We start from the raw sequence: 15,204 nt of genomic DNA on the forward strand, positions 1-15,204 counted from the left end.
TTATAATTTAGTTAGTAACAACCTTAGAAATTCCTTGCATTTGTTTTTGCTTCTAATTATCTTTTTTTCTATTAGCTTTTACTCTTAATTCTTTCTTGTACCTCTAATAAATATAATTTTAAGCAATTTTATATCATGTATACAAAGTGCAAGCTATCATGTCTTTTATTTTTTTCTATTACAATTCCAAAAAGTTAAATATCACTCTAAACTCTTCTTTGCACTGATTTTGTCACGAACAAGAAAGTGCACAATATTTACAGAGGTTACAATTTTAATTAATGAATTAATATCTTTGACAACCTATAAATTTGAAAAAACATCTGGAAAATATCTCCTCAAGCATTTCAAGGTTTTATAAGTCCAAATGACATGTTTAATATTAATGTTTACTTCAATATATTCATTCTCCACACTTTAGTGAAATTGTTGTTTTATTGTTGGTGTGTCATGCTTTGGGCTACAAGTGTAGAGATATGATTCTTCAGTGAAATATTGTTTGAAGTATTCACTCCTCTATTATTCTTTGGAATATAATCTATTTGCTTGGAAACCTCTATAAGGCACACTTAAGGATTCTACTTGGATCTTTTTGAACAAACGCTCATAAGAAGAATTGACAAGATTGTATCTTCATTATTTTTTTGTTTTAAAGATTGCTTGTTAGGATAAAACTCTAAAGTCTAAGCTTTTGCTAATTTTCCATGTAAGGTACTAAGAAAATATTTGGAAATAAAAAGAATATAGTATAAACTTAGTAATGAAAGATCTTTCATATTGAATCTTCTATTGCTCAATCAATATTTGAATTTTTATTAGTATGTATGTATATCTATATATATAAATATAAAAATATATATATATACATTGTATGACTTAGTTGAGAATTTAAATAGAAATTGATACCACAAAAAAAAAAAAAAAAAAACAAAAAATAAAACAAACAAACAAACAAACAAAAAAACAAAAGTTCTACTTGCTTGTTAATCAATTTTCTAAAAAAAATTTCTAAAATCTTTAGCAAGAGTTTGTGTCAATTGATTTTGGAAAAAATTATAAAATAAAATAAAAATATAATATAATATAAGAATAACATAAAATTTTAAATAATATCCTAATATTATTTTTGTAATTATGTGAAATTTGGACTAGTGATTATATAAATATTTTTTTAATCATATGATTACATATAAAGAAATCTCATTTCATAGACAAATAAATATCAGTTTAGATCAAAGAATTGAATACATTTCGTTTTGTTGTTCTAGAGAGTTAGAGCTAAAAGAAAAAAGAAAAAGAAAAGCGATCTTATAATGAATTAGGTTATTATCGAAATTTGACATGATTTCTAGATGGTTACATTATAATCGATTTTGAATGATTGAGATTTGACATGGTTTTACTAGTTATATATTAAAGATATATTATTCACATAGAATGCAATATTTTTTTATATTAATTAGTAATTTTTCATATGGCATTATAGCTAGCCATCATAAATTATAATTTTTAAAAATTTAAAAACTATATTTATATTTTATCTAAAATATTAATTCTTTTAATTTTTAAAAATCTAAAACCTATAAAATAAATAGTTGAAATTTATTTTTATAAAAAATTTTAAAAAATAAATGTATGTATGTATATATATAGAGAGAAAAAAATTATAAATATAAAATAAACATGAATATAATGCTTTACAAATTGGTGTTCTAAGAGTTAACATGCAAAACTATCTAAAGTCTTTAAGAATAAAAAACAAATTTGAAGCTTTTTGGTTTTAATTTTTGATAAGATAATAATTTTTTTTTAAAAATTAATTTGCTTAAGAGCATCAACTGCCAAGGTCATATGGATAGAAAAAAAAATATATATATATATATATATATATATATATATTGCATTTAAAGATATTGTACTCAATAATCCATTACACTAGCATAGTTGACATAAAAAAATCACATTCAGAAGTATGTATAATATTTATAAGAAAATATTAACATCTGAAAAAACAACTTGCTTAGAGGGACAAGCATTCTATGGATTTTGACCTACATACAATATTTGATGCACAAAAGTTAGATGTCAACATTCATTTATCCCTTCTTCTACATGTTGATTTTTCATTTGGCATTTGAATGCAAATAGATACTCATTTAGACAATGTTTTTTAACATGATGGTCTCTTATAAGAATTCTTATGCTTGTAGTTCTAATTATTAACTTAATACATTTATGCACTATCTAAACACTTTTTTTAAAAATATAAATCCATAATATTTGATTATTATGATGATGACATTAGAGAAATATTAAATGAATCCATCCAAATTTCAAATCAATCCACAATTGATAAAATACAAATTTACTTTCACGTGGCATCCATAGAAACTTCTCTTCTTACCATACATCTTTTATCAATCCTTCTTCAAAATCCATCTCCAATGCCTCTCCAACTTCCTTCCAATGTAATATAGTCTTCATGTTGCACATATCTACCTTTGCAGCTAATATCTCATACTTAAATTTCCTACATATCTATGAGAAGCAAACCAACACACCAATCTTGCCTACTATTTCAATTTTCTTTTTGTTTAAAAACATAATATTAGGTCATTTGATCCTTTGGAATCCTTATTGATGTTAAATTTTTTATATGCACACATACACACACATATACATACATACATACATATATACATACATATTTACACATATATTTATTAAACATAAGAATAAAAATAGTGTAGAAAATTTGGTAACGTTATTTTTAAAATATTTTTGATAGAAGACAAAAAAAAATATTAAAAAATAGAAAAAATTTGTTACATAGCCTGGGAGCCATGGGGCAAGAGAATTAGAGACGTATGATTACGTCGATTCACAATTTGCATGATGAAGTAGTTTACGAGTATCATTGCAGAAATGCTCTTGACCACTCAAAGCGAATCGCCACGCTGGATCAGTGTGCTGAGGTGGAATAATGCCGAGGTGGTGAGGAGATGCGGTCCGACGTGGCAGAGGATCGAGGGCGAATTCCCGCCAAGCACCAGCACCAGCAACAGCTTGCTCCTCCACCGCCGTGTCGTCGCGGTTCTCCGTCCCATAACACACACGGCGTGGGCCCAAATTCAAAGCCAAGGGGCGCTGAGAAGCAGGTCATGAGATACAAGTAACCAAAGCCCGATGCTGATTCCCGATCCTTCCTCCCGATCATGATGGAACAACCTTCATAGTAGCCATGGCCAACCTGCCCGGCCACAGCCACTGATCTGGCGCAGCTATTAACTCCCTTCCCTCCTCCCTCCTCGTGCACTTTTCATCTTAACGCCTCTGATGGAGTGAACACATCGTTCATATTTAACGGACGGCCATGCGCAAGAGAGATAGAGCGCGAGAGAGAACGAGAAAGAGAGTGAGCTTTCCGTGTCGTCTGACTTTCTAGACCTGCTGTCCTCCTTATGAACTGGCCGTTAGTTTTTTGCGTCGGTGTGGTATGGAAAGGGATCAATTGAGCGCAGGGGGAGGTTAATAGATTCGAGGTTTGGTTTGGAGCTGGTTGAAGCGTCTTGACGAAGTGGCTCAGAGTACATGCTGCGTTAACTCTGAGTGAGGCTGTTGCGGTTGTGGTGGTTGAAGAGAGTGCTGCAGGTGCGTATTGGAAGGGCGATTTTCGTTTGAAGAGTGGCTCTTAAACTGGTTTGTTGACTTTTTAGAAGTTTGGATTTCCTTTAGAGTAGGTGATCTCGGAGTACGGAAGTTCAATTTCAGTTCGTAGTTGCTGGCTTTCGTGGCACTGCCCTGTCATTCTGCATAATTTTTTTCCTGGTCATTAGTTGATGAGCTGCATGAATTTCCTGTTTATTTGGTTGTAAGTGTGTTTGCAGATGGTGATTAGTTAGTCCTTTCCCTCCACTTTTCTCGCTCCTCTTCTTTCTACAAGGAGAACGGTTGGGTAATGATGGGATGACAATGCTTCATCCGTACCGCATGTGTCTCTGGTAAATACTCGGACGGTTTGTGTTGGACTTACAGTGCGGTCTTCTCCATTTTTGTTGCTACCTTGACAGAATCGAGGGCACGCGGGATAGTTACGTCTGTAGACGTTTCATTGCACAAACAGATTGTTAGTTAGTCCGGTGCAACGAAAATGGTTTGAAAGTGGATGGTTTGTTTTGTTTAGGAAGCTCATTTCGTTATGGTAATTAAAATCTTTTGAAATCCAAATCATCTGCAATTCTTACATGTATTGTAGAGTTTTTAGCATTTTCTTGAGCTAACATGACTCTTTGTTGCAGCAGAATTCTTATGCAGCCTTCACTAGGAATTCTGCTCGCTGTGGGAAGTGCTTCTTTGTACTTGTTCGAACAGTACCTCAGCATAGCTACTAACATAACCTTCTCTGTTGTTGCAAGGACAGAGAATAATTGTATTTGGACAGTCTAATACATGTTCATTTGAGGATATTTGAGGAAATTGATATTAAAAACGAACAGTTACAATCCTACTCCTAGCCTTAGAGCAACATAGAGTCTCTGGTATTGAGCGAACGAGATCAACGTTTACTTGTTTCTTCTGCGGTTATCGGCCTGGACCTGGGTGGAAGTGGACATTAAGTGCATCCTTGAAGGAGTCAGAAAACTCATGATCTATAATACTTGTTTGTGAGCCAAGGGTACATCGTTTTAAATTTCATTTTGAACGGTATCCTTCGTATGCACATAGCAAATAGGTTGTCGCTCGGCGTGTGGACAATATACCAGAAGTGACCGTGAAAGTGGCGTCCATGCCTAACCTATACAGATCTAGAATCTTACTGTACACAAAGAGACTCTTCTTCCTGCTCCTTTGTTGAGCATATATACCAAAGATTATATGGTACTCATAGAATGATCAAATCCTTCCGCCTGCATTTCATTCGATTATCGGTTGTGGACTCTGCTTGTTGCCATTCGGAGCACGTTTATGACAAATGTCTAGTTACGTCACAGCTCTCGTCATTTGAATTTAAAATTATTTTAAACCGATGGAGTAGTTTCAATTAGCCCTTGTTCACGGTATCGGCAATGAGCTATTTAGTTCTTTTCTGAGACTTACACACTGGCGCATTCCTGGTAGAAGCCACAACATGTTGATTTGCTCAGCGAAACGACTACTCGGAAGCAGAAGTTCCCTTGCAAAATATCGCAATGGCGCACACTCAAAATTTGCACGTCACTCTGCAGTCCTTTATCCAGATGGGAGGAGCCCCGCCTTTAAAGAGGAGTGCAGATTTGCTGCCTTGGATGACGCAGGTTCCAATTTCTCGAGCGGTATATCGAAATGGGGAATCTTGTGGAAGCATCGAATGCATAGCACCACGGGAATTCGGCTGGAAGAGCCGTTACAGAAAAGTATGACAGAAATTGTGCCTCGCTTGGCTTTAGTACCATCAGATATCCGCTATGAGGACCTAGTTATCACAAGATCAGAACACATACAGGTTTGTGTCTCCTGAAGGCTGAGTTCGAAGAGAGGAGGGTAAAACATGTGCAAATCTCATAGATCCTAAATCATGGCTTAAGCTTGCCTTATTTGGGACCCTTAGGGATCCGCTCTAATCTTACGCTCTAACTTTGTGAGAGCGGGATTTTACTTGGACAACTAATACTTTATTGCGGCGAGTCGATTACGATTGTTATCAACACGAAATTTTTAAACGTGTTTTCACTATGCGTTTACATAAAGATGTTTCCATTTTTTTGATAAGTAAGAAACATCCCTTTGAAATGTTCATGCAATAAATGGCAGGTTAAACCAAAACTAGATGCGACGACACTGAGGTTTGGAGCGGTGTACAGTGACCACATGCTGCAAGCTTCATGGAGGGAAGAGTTGGGATGGACGGCCCCTTCAATTGACCCATTGAGCTCTGTTTCTCTTCATCCATGTGCACAGGTTATTTCTGTCCCATTTTCCATGTCTCCAAAGAGCTGTTGATAGATGGCGCAATCTGTCTAAACCGAACTGGCGTGTGACTGTGAAATTTAAGTCTCAGATAACATATGTACATCAATCCATCAATTGAAGATATTGGAGGAATCTCTTTCTTCTTTAAGGAAAATTATACAATATGCAGTGTAGATTAATCTTGATAAAGTTGATTATTCATAACCTGGTGTTCTTGCCTCCAGGTTCTGCACTATGCAGTTCAATGCTTTGAGGGAATGAAATGCTATAAAGGAAAGGATGGCCGATTGAGACTTTTTCGGCCTGACATGAACATGGATCGTTTCGCTCATTCCGCTGATCGTCTCACTTTGCCTCAATTTGATAAGGTTTGATGCTGTCTACCTATCTATGGACTGAGTTTTCTGTGCATGGTATGCACTTGAAATGAATTGATGTGACTAGACGAGTTGCACTGACATTCTTCTTCAGGAGAACCTTCAATAATGTTCCGGAAACTGAATTGTACCAACCACTCAGCTTCATTCTCATTTATTATGTCTGACTTCACTGTTGGATTGTCCAGATGCATCCCTCGTCATGGGATTCCTTGTCCTAACAGTTCCTGGCGAATTAGATCTCGAGACAGTATTTTCTGGTTGTAATATTTGTTTTGAGCTGCATGCTACGAAATGTGAAATATTACTTACATTTTCTGGGCAGGTAGAATTGCTGGAATGTATTAAAGAGCTTCTGCGAATCGAGCGTGACTGGGTTCCCGACGAAGAGGGGTTTTCAATTTACATTCGACCACTGTTGATTTTTGTCACTCACCCATTTCTCGGGGTTTGTCCTACAAGAGAGGCCATGTTATTTGTTATCCTATCACCAGTCGGCCCTTATTTTCCCAGCGGCCTGAAACCTATTAAACTCTATGTAGAAACACAGAATGGACGTGCATTTCCCGGAGGCGTAGGAGATACGAAGATCGGTGGTAATTACGCCCCAACTTTACTGCCTCAACTGAATGGTACTCAGTTAGGCTGTTCGCAAGTACGTGACTTGTCTATTACTCTCATGTAATTTCTTTCCTTGCCTGGGAACATCTGTTGTAACCAATGTCCCACCTCCCTCTCACAAATTAGTGAAACTTTTATTTTGATTTTTCTGTGTAGGTATTGTTCGTGCTGCAAGATGGGAATCCTGGGGGCGGCCTCGTTGGGGAGTCAAGTTCTATGAATGTGTTTTTCCTCATCCAGCAAGACGGCGAGAATAGAGAGCTAGAACTAGTGACTCCTCCTTTGGATGGTCTCATACTGCCAGGAATTACGAGGGACTCTGTGCTCACACTTGCCCGGGGATTTGGAAACATGAAGGTTTCGGAGAGACCTCTTCGTTTTAATGAGGTAAGTTCGTAATGTGGTTTCTTCGTTGATTTATTACTAGATACAAATCCATTGTTGCTTCGAAGTTGCAGTTTACATTTGGTTCTCATGCAGATAATTACAATTATATAGATTTGAAATACTGCATTCATTGACAACGTGGACATGAGCAGCTGGAGGGGGCGGCGGAAAATGGTCGATTATTGGAGGTCTTCGGTACAGGGACAGCGTGCATGGTGCAGCCAGTGATGGGCCTTGTCATGAAAGATCAGACTGAGATCGTGGTTCCTTTTAATAATGAAGCTGCTGAGTATTGGCTAGCAAAACCACCTGGGACAGCTGGTCTCCCTCATTCATCAGCGGGAGAGCCACTAAGTGTTTGTGGGCGTCTAACCAGAGCACTTCTGGATGTACAGCACGGGCACGTCGATAGTAAGTGGTCAGTGGCGATTGATCCATGACCAGACGCAACAGATAATTCTACTAAGCTCTGTACATAACAACGAGAATCACCTAACCAAAAAAATTAGGAATGATGTGATGATACTATGCACTAAGTAATCAAGAAAATTCTAATATTGGAATTAGAGTCAATGATTCCAACGATTTAAGCAGCCCACGACAATTTACCACGCTGATCTGAAGTGTTCGATAGTGATGGGAATTATTCTGTATGGGCACTGACTGATCTCTCTTGACCTGACCCTATATTAAACTGTCGTGTTTCTGTATCTAATTCCCGTGTCATGGTTTTAGAAGTCTCTAGAAACGAAGGAAAAATGAAACTCTGGGCTGAGCTCTTGGATGATTCTGATTTTATCTATTGGAGGTAACTAAGAACCTGCCTGGACTAACAAAAGCTGACACACTCGATTCCATTTTGCTAACTTTCTGAAAAGTTCAGAGCGAGGTCGCCGACCAAAATATTAGCGACCTGCATGTTCCACGCGAAAATTGAGCTTTTTACAGTGCATACTTTACTCAGGAAGTAGCTGGGATCCTCCTAACCTAGTTGGTCGCTGACAGCTTCTCCCTGATGGTGGTTCTAAGTCAATCAAAGGGTGATTGCAGCTTTGACTCAACTCAAGCTGTGTGAGAATTCACGCTAGCCAGCTATGGATAAGGCCCTAGCGACGGAGATTCACCCACAATGCCATCCCAAGCAAGTGCTGAAGGATCACTTGGTCAGAAAAAGGCAGCAGGTTCAGTATTAAATGTGTTTGAGGGTGCAGATAGAACTGCTTGGAGCTTAGGATGAGAAGCTTCAAACGATTAGCAATCGTTGGGCGACCGGGCACAGATTCCACGGCTGAGTGGGTGTAATCCAGAAGATGAGAAATATTCCTGCTTCGAGTGCAGCCTCCTTTACTCATTGAATACCTTACCCTTACTTTGACTATGGAATCGGAACCATTCCTTCTCAAAGGAAGAAAGCTTAAAATTAGATATAAAAGACACAGAAAGGATACTGTGGCATGAAACGATGACTCATCGAAGAGTCATCCAGAAATTGGTCATCCAGTAAATCAGGAGTCTGGGAAGAAGCATTCTATCATAGATTCTCCACCTGGAAGAAATATGTTCACCTTGAGGCTCCTCAGGAATTAATTCCTTTTCAGCCCAGCTCCAGTCAAAAGCGTTGGGACAATGCATGGGCTCATCACCGTTTCTGAAGGTGGATCTGCAGTAAGTGTGGTAGCGTGCCGAAACATATCAGACGCTGCAGCCAACAAGATTGGATGGATCCATCCGAGAAACCAACCTGCTGTTTCAACACATACACGTTACGAGCGCAGAATGTGAAATGGTGGGAAATATAACCATCAGTACGAAGTGCGAGGAGAATACTTTCACGGTAAGTCCATACAGGATTGAAGCAACACAAAGAAGTCCATAAAGCTGCATGTAGTTGATAGGTGAGGTCAGCACACAAGGAACGCCCAAAAGTCTTAAGCCTCCCCACAGTCAGCAATAGCGGTTGTCGTGGAATGCAAGAAAGACACAGTTCGAACTTGCTATTGATAGTGATGCTAATTCGAACCTGTTCCGGCTTTAGAATTCCTCTACAACGCAGCTGATCATCTCAAATTTCAACATATTTAACATAATTAACCGTGCTTTCCAGACTCTACCAATCTGACTATAATCAACAGTGAAGGTACGACAACAATGGACTCCACCTTCCTTGAAATGCATGCCGAACCGCTTACTTCAAATTGAACAACCCCTAAACCCAGTGTTCAGCCTCTGTTCAGATGACCTGCAGTGCGGGGTTTCCGCTAGAAGAAACGAAAACTCTTGCAAACACAGGAGCGATGTCAACCAGAACCTTTCAATTCAAAATTGCAGAAACAAACGCCGTCTACCCTGCTCGCATGGACAAACTGCAGAACCCAACTTTTCACCCAGTTTTTCACAAGAGCAGCAGTGAAACAAGACCACATAGAAAAAAACCCACCCGCTAAAAAGCCTGAAATCACGGGACGAGCATGGGCAGCAGCAGCAGCACCACCACCACCCAAAACAAAAGACCAATCTGCAAATAAGGTAAAGGATTCGAGACATGAGCTCAATGCACTAATTTGCATCTTCGCAACATGGTATTTACCTTCTTCACAAACATGTCATCAGATGTTGCACGATTCTGCATCGCCACTTTCACTCTTCGGAGCCTCATGGCCTCGTCACTGCTTCTGTTGTTGCCTCGTGGTGACTTCAACGTCCACAAGTCATCAATCACCATGACCATGGCTGAAACTTTCCTTTTCTCATATTCTGTACTTTCCTATTAACTGTTTTCTATACTTATATTATCTGGTGCAAATTTTGGTTCAGTAGGGTCCATGTCAATCTTTGTGTCCAAGAGAAACGCACGAAGTTGGAATGATAATTGGTTTTGATTCCAAAAAAATGATGGGGTGGCAAAATAACAATGTTATGGACCAAAAATATTTTACAGTTGTGAAATTTGAGTGCTTTCACAAAACATGGTGGCAATTTTTGTGAACAAAGGTCGAATGGTCTTGAAGAAAAAGTTTTGAAGATATGATGCCACAAAATATCTTCAAATTAATAAAATATTGTATTCTACACCAATATTTTTACATGTATCTTGAATATTAGAGTCATTTAAAAAAATGAAAAATATCTGAATTTATTCAATAACATTCTTAGTCAAAGGTTCTTGTATTGGATCAGATTAACAACTATCAACTTAATTAAGAAATTATAATTTAATAAAATTAATGTTTTGATATTTTTATTGGAAATAAGAACATTTAGTACATCAGCTTTTACTGTTTAGTATGTTTACTTTTTAACTTTCAGATGTACATAATCTACTGTTGAGTTCAAATAGATCATTGAGGAAAAACTATAAAATAATCATTGAAGTCATTAAACTATAGTAAACTTTACAAAACATTTATTTTTGTTTTATCATACATATGCAAGTCTATTGAAAAACACAACTTTGGACTTTTGTAATATCTACACTATGTAATAAAAATAAAATTTGAACACAAAATTATTCAAAATAATTAATATTTAAGTATTGTAAATTTTATTTTATGTAAGAAAAATGAACTCAGTTAAATGAAATCTAAATTTTATGTTAGATTTTTTAAAAGAGAATGTATATTGAAGGAAGCACCCATAGAAATAATTAGAAATAGGAGCTCAAATTGTAAATAATTACAAAGAAAGTCACAATTCTCTTCTTTGAATATAATTCTTTTCTTCAAAAGCAATCTCCATATATCTTGATTTGCCTTGCTTTTCTTCACTGACCGTAGTTTCTCATTATTCCTTGTCTTTGCATAGTCCAACAAGCCAAAGGTTACCAATAAGACTTGATAATTATCATATTAGTCATCATCAATTATAAGTCCAAGAATTGTGGCCTTTTTTGATACATTTTTAGTACTTATTTTGGTTTTTTGAATTGATTTTACCATGACTATAGATGCAAATTATTTATGGTCATCTTACTTGTGATATTTTGGATGGCAGTAATGCAATACCATCGGCCACCACCATATTTGCATCATTGAGAGTAACAACATCAATATAGACCTTATGTAATTCACTAGTGGTTGTATAAACCATGCATGAATAGCTCTTGGCTTTAGCATAACTTTAGTGTGCCTACATAGGCATGATTGTAGGACAACTAGCATTGCTAGAATTTACTACAAGAATAAGTATAATCTTTTAGATTGACAATACAAAAAACTTGATTATTTTGGATGCTGACTTCAAAAAGAACATCATTAATGTGTATAACCTAACAAGATTTGTAGTGATTTTAGAAAGAAGTCATGTTGGAATAGCCACATGTTTGATATGCTAATTTTAAAAAAAGTCCCTATTTTTTCAAACAATTTGAATAATCGCATCAAAAGGTTCTATGTGGTGTGTATCAAAGATCTAGAAGTTTGTTGTCTTTGACATGTTAGAAGTAAGGACTCTAACACATGGAGACTTGGTATAATTAAGGGTCTAATTTTAATGTGGAATAGTAGCAAGGTACTCAAATGCAATAGCATGTATCTTACACATGTATGCCATCACAACTACATAGACATTGATGGTCAATGCTTTTGTAATTGTTCAATTTCTTTCATTTAACTTTCTTTTGTAGCACCAGTTGATATTCTTTTTAATGTACAAGATGTAAGTAACATGGTTTTTGAATGGAAGCTTAGCAACAATTGTAATTTAGATTCTCTAGATATATTATTATACTTAACATAAATTTAAATGCAAAATCAAATACAAAGTTAAATACCAAAAATTTGTGCATCTTCTTACAATAATTGATAACTATGATACTTGTAGAATTTAGAAAGAATAATAAATATACTATTTGGTAAAAAAACCATGTTCAATTCTTATTGTTTTTAATTGAGGCAATTTCAAAAGCGACACAAATGATGTAATTTTTTTCATCTATTCTATTGAGACCAAAGTAAATTCCTTAAGTATCTTACTTTTGAATGGATTGTATTGATAGTGAATATAGAGTAGCAACCTATAATTTTAGTCTTTCAAACTTAAACACAAATAAACACTCTAATAAATTGTTATCAATTGTCTTTATGAAATGTAGTCATACTATCTAGATTGATGAAACTAATGTATTAGGTAGTAGTACAAGCTTTTGAAAGCCCAAATTGTCTTTTATTAAATATTTTTGTTGCAACTTGTGATTCTTCCATGAAGCCATGTATGCTGTTTTTTCCTTAAGGTTGGTCCATGCATAGTTTGTGATATTACATGGTTATAGATCTTGTATGTGTCTACAAGTTCTTCAACAAAGTTTTTAAGCTCTTTGCTTCAAAAGTAAAATGATTTCAAAAAATTTGAGCATGTTTACATATAAAGAGAAAACTTGATAACATGAAGTAGCCTATATCTATATTGGTTGATTGTAATGTAAAACAAATATATGCCATTTTTATTCTTATCCTCTAATTTTTTTCTTTTTTTAGAAAGACAACCTTGATATATACAATTTTGTTGGTTTTGAATTGATAAGGAATAGAGGCTTGGATAGAATAATTGGCAAGAACACAAAAAACATCCTTGGCTATGAAAAATATTGTTTCAACAATTGGTTTGTCTTGGGTTGTCATTGTTTGATCTTCTTGTCTTTTTACTAGTAGCCTTTGGCTTACTTGACTATAAGAAGAGAAGCAATAATGATAAATTGTAGCAAGCAACAAGAAGCAAGGCAAATAAAGATGCAATGAGACCTTTTCTTTTTGAAAAAAACTATATTTAAGAAGAAGAAGAAAACTATGCCTTTCTTTGTAATTATTTTTTTATTTGTGCTTGTATTTGTAATTATTTTCTGTGGATGTACTTCTCAATATGAAGTCCCACTTTTAAAATTTATATATTTAAAATTTATTTTAATTATTTTTATATTAAAATATCTATGATATTATTTATATTATTAAAAATTTAAATATTCTAAATATATATAACTTTAAATTTTCTTATATTATAGAAAAAATTGATATTATAATTTAATTTTAAGAACCTAAAAGTTAAATAAAATTCAAAAGATAATTATTTTTTAAAAAATTAAAAAAAAAGTTCTTGAATATATATTTTTTAAATCTATAAAAATCTATAAAAAATAGTTAGATTATATATATTTTTAAAAATTTGTATGATAATTTTTTTATAAAAATTATTATCAATATAAAAAATTATTAAATAAATAAATTATAATAATATAATATAATTTTATTTATTTATTTTTATAATTAATAAGATTTGATTTTACTATTATAAAATATTTATATATACACATATATATTAATTTTATTTTATAGAAGAATATTAAATTTTATTTAATTTTATGATAAAATTATTATACTTGTAGCTAATGTACAATTAATCTCTTAAAATTTGCTGATGAGGTTAAAGATTTAAATATTTTCTAATTAGATAAATAAATCTCATATATTTAAATTAGAATTTTATGTATTTATATACAATAATTTTATTTCATAAAACAATTAATAATCTAAAAAAACATCTTTGTGTTGCTGATTTTACACTACAATCATGAACTATTCTTTTTTGATACCAATTATTGATGTAGACTTGACAACCTATTTTTTACTATTACAAATTATTATAATAAAATTTAATAGATTTTACTAAAAAATCATACTATAATTTTATTTTATTGTAGATGAGAGCTTTGCTGTTATTATTTTTTAAGTTTCTAGAGCATTGCCAACAATAGAAAAAAAAACTAAAACAATCAATTTCAAATGCCATCTATGCTCTCTTTTTCCCACAAAAATAATATATACTATTTTAACCACAATAACTTGATATATAGCACAATTATGACACCAACTTGATCTTTTCTTCTATGATTAAAATTAAAAAAAATTGTTATTAGATGCAAGTAGACATTGATGTCTAATAATGTGTTGTCAATAATTTATTGTTAAATTATATACAACACAAATTGCTATTAACTGAAAGTTCAATCAACCAATTATTTACAAGTGTGGTGGTGACCTAAAAAAAAAAGCAATGGTACATTCCTTATGGCTTAACTAGACAAGTTGCAAACCAAAGTGGTGCATTCAAAAATTGGGTTTTTAATCTTCAAAGTGATGAGTTGTAGATTGAAAGATTCAAGTATCAATCTTGTAGTTCTCAAATACTACTTCTGATTTAGAATGCAATGTCTAATAATTTATTCTCACAATTATTTTTAGTTGAAAAGTATTAATTTAATATATATTAAAGATTTAGATTCAAAGATTTGTTTTGTTTTGTTTTGTTTTGTTTTTTTATTTTTTTGCCTTTGCCTTTTTATTTATTTATTTATTTATTTGAGTATCTAAAATTATCATACTGTAGTAGCTTTAGCAAATCTATACAACATTAGAAAAAAAGAGACAAACTTAAAAGACTTTGTTTTTTGTCATGGATTTTTTATTTAACAACTACATAGCTATATATTCTTTAACATAAGGCTTGTGTGCATTGTCTTCCTCTATTGCATTTATCAAGGTGAATACACCACCAATGCTACAAGTCAAGCCACCATGTTTAGATGACATATGTGTTTCTTCCAAATCAAACTATAACATACCTCATGAGAAGATAATATGACATGAATGGCCTATTTGATCAACATAAACCACAACAACAGTCCATTAGCTAATGCAACAGTTTATTTGTCACTAAGGATTCTTACTACCAAAAAAGTTAATATAGTTTGTAATTTCTTCAATGTTGGTGCCTCTTTATAGATTTTCTATGTTGTGGTAATACAATTGAACTCAAACAAGAAATGCATCTAAAGAGACATATACAATCTTCAAGATGTCTTACAACAAGAAGAACTTTACAA

General features: G+C 33.8%; 1 protein-coding gene across 12 annotated transcripts; it reads left to right on the forward strand.

The window, feature by feature from the left end:
* Positions 1-3,191: 3,191 nt before the first annotated feature.
* Positions 3,192-9,430, forward strand: LOC112291634 (uncharacterized). 12 transcript variants are annotated; one of them, XM_024539322.3, is made up of 9 exons: positions 3,192-3,651; positions 3,877-4,001; positions 5,122-5,482; positions 5,791-5,937; positions 6,174-6,317; positions 6,652-6,981; positions 7,104-7,334; positions 7,487-7,752; positions 8,385-9,430. In XM_024539322.3, the coding sequence occupies exons 2-9, from the start codon at positions 3,967-3,969 to the stop codon at positions 8,407-8,409; spliced, it is 1,539 nt and encodes a 512-aa protein (XP_024395090.1). In that variant the 5' UTR covers positions 3,192-3,651; positions 3,877-3,966; the 3' UTR covers positions 8,410-9,430. The 12 variants fall into 12 exon arrangements, with proteins under 12 accessions (XP_024395090.1, XP_024395089.1, XP_090112097.1 ...); XM_024539321.2 differs by having other exon boundaries at positions 3,888-4,001; XM_024539327.3 differs by having other exon boundaries at positions 3,193-3,651; positions 3,888-4,001; positions 4,299-5,482.
* The last annotated feature ends 5,774 nt before the right edge of the window (positions 9,431-15,204 follow it).

The sequence above is a fragment of the Physcomitrium patens genome, chromosome 14 (assembly GCF_059467195.1).
Source record: "Physcomitrium patens ecotype Gransden chromosome 14, ASM5946719v1, whole genome shotgun sequence".
Lineage (NCBI taxonomy): Eukaryota > Viridiplantae > Streptophyta > Bryopsida > Funariales > Funariaceae > Physcomitrium > Physcomitrium patens.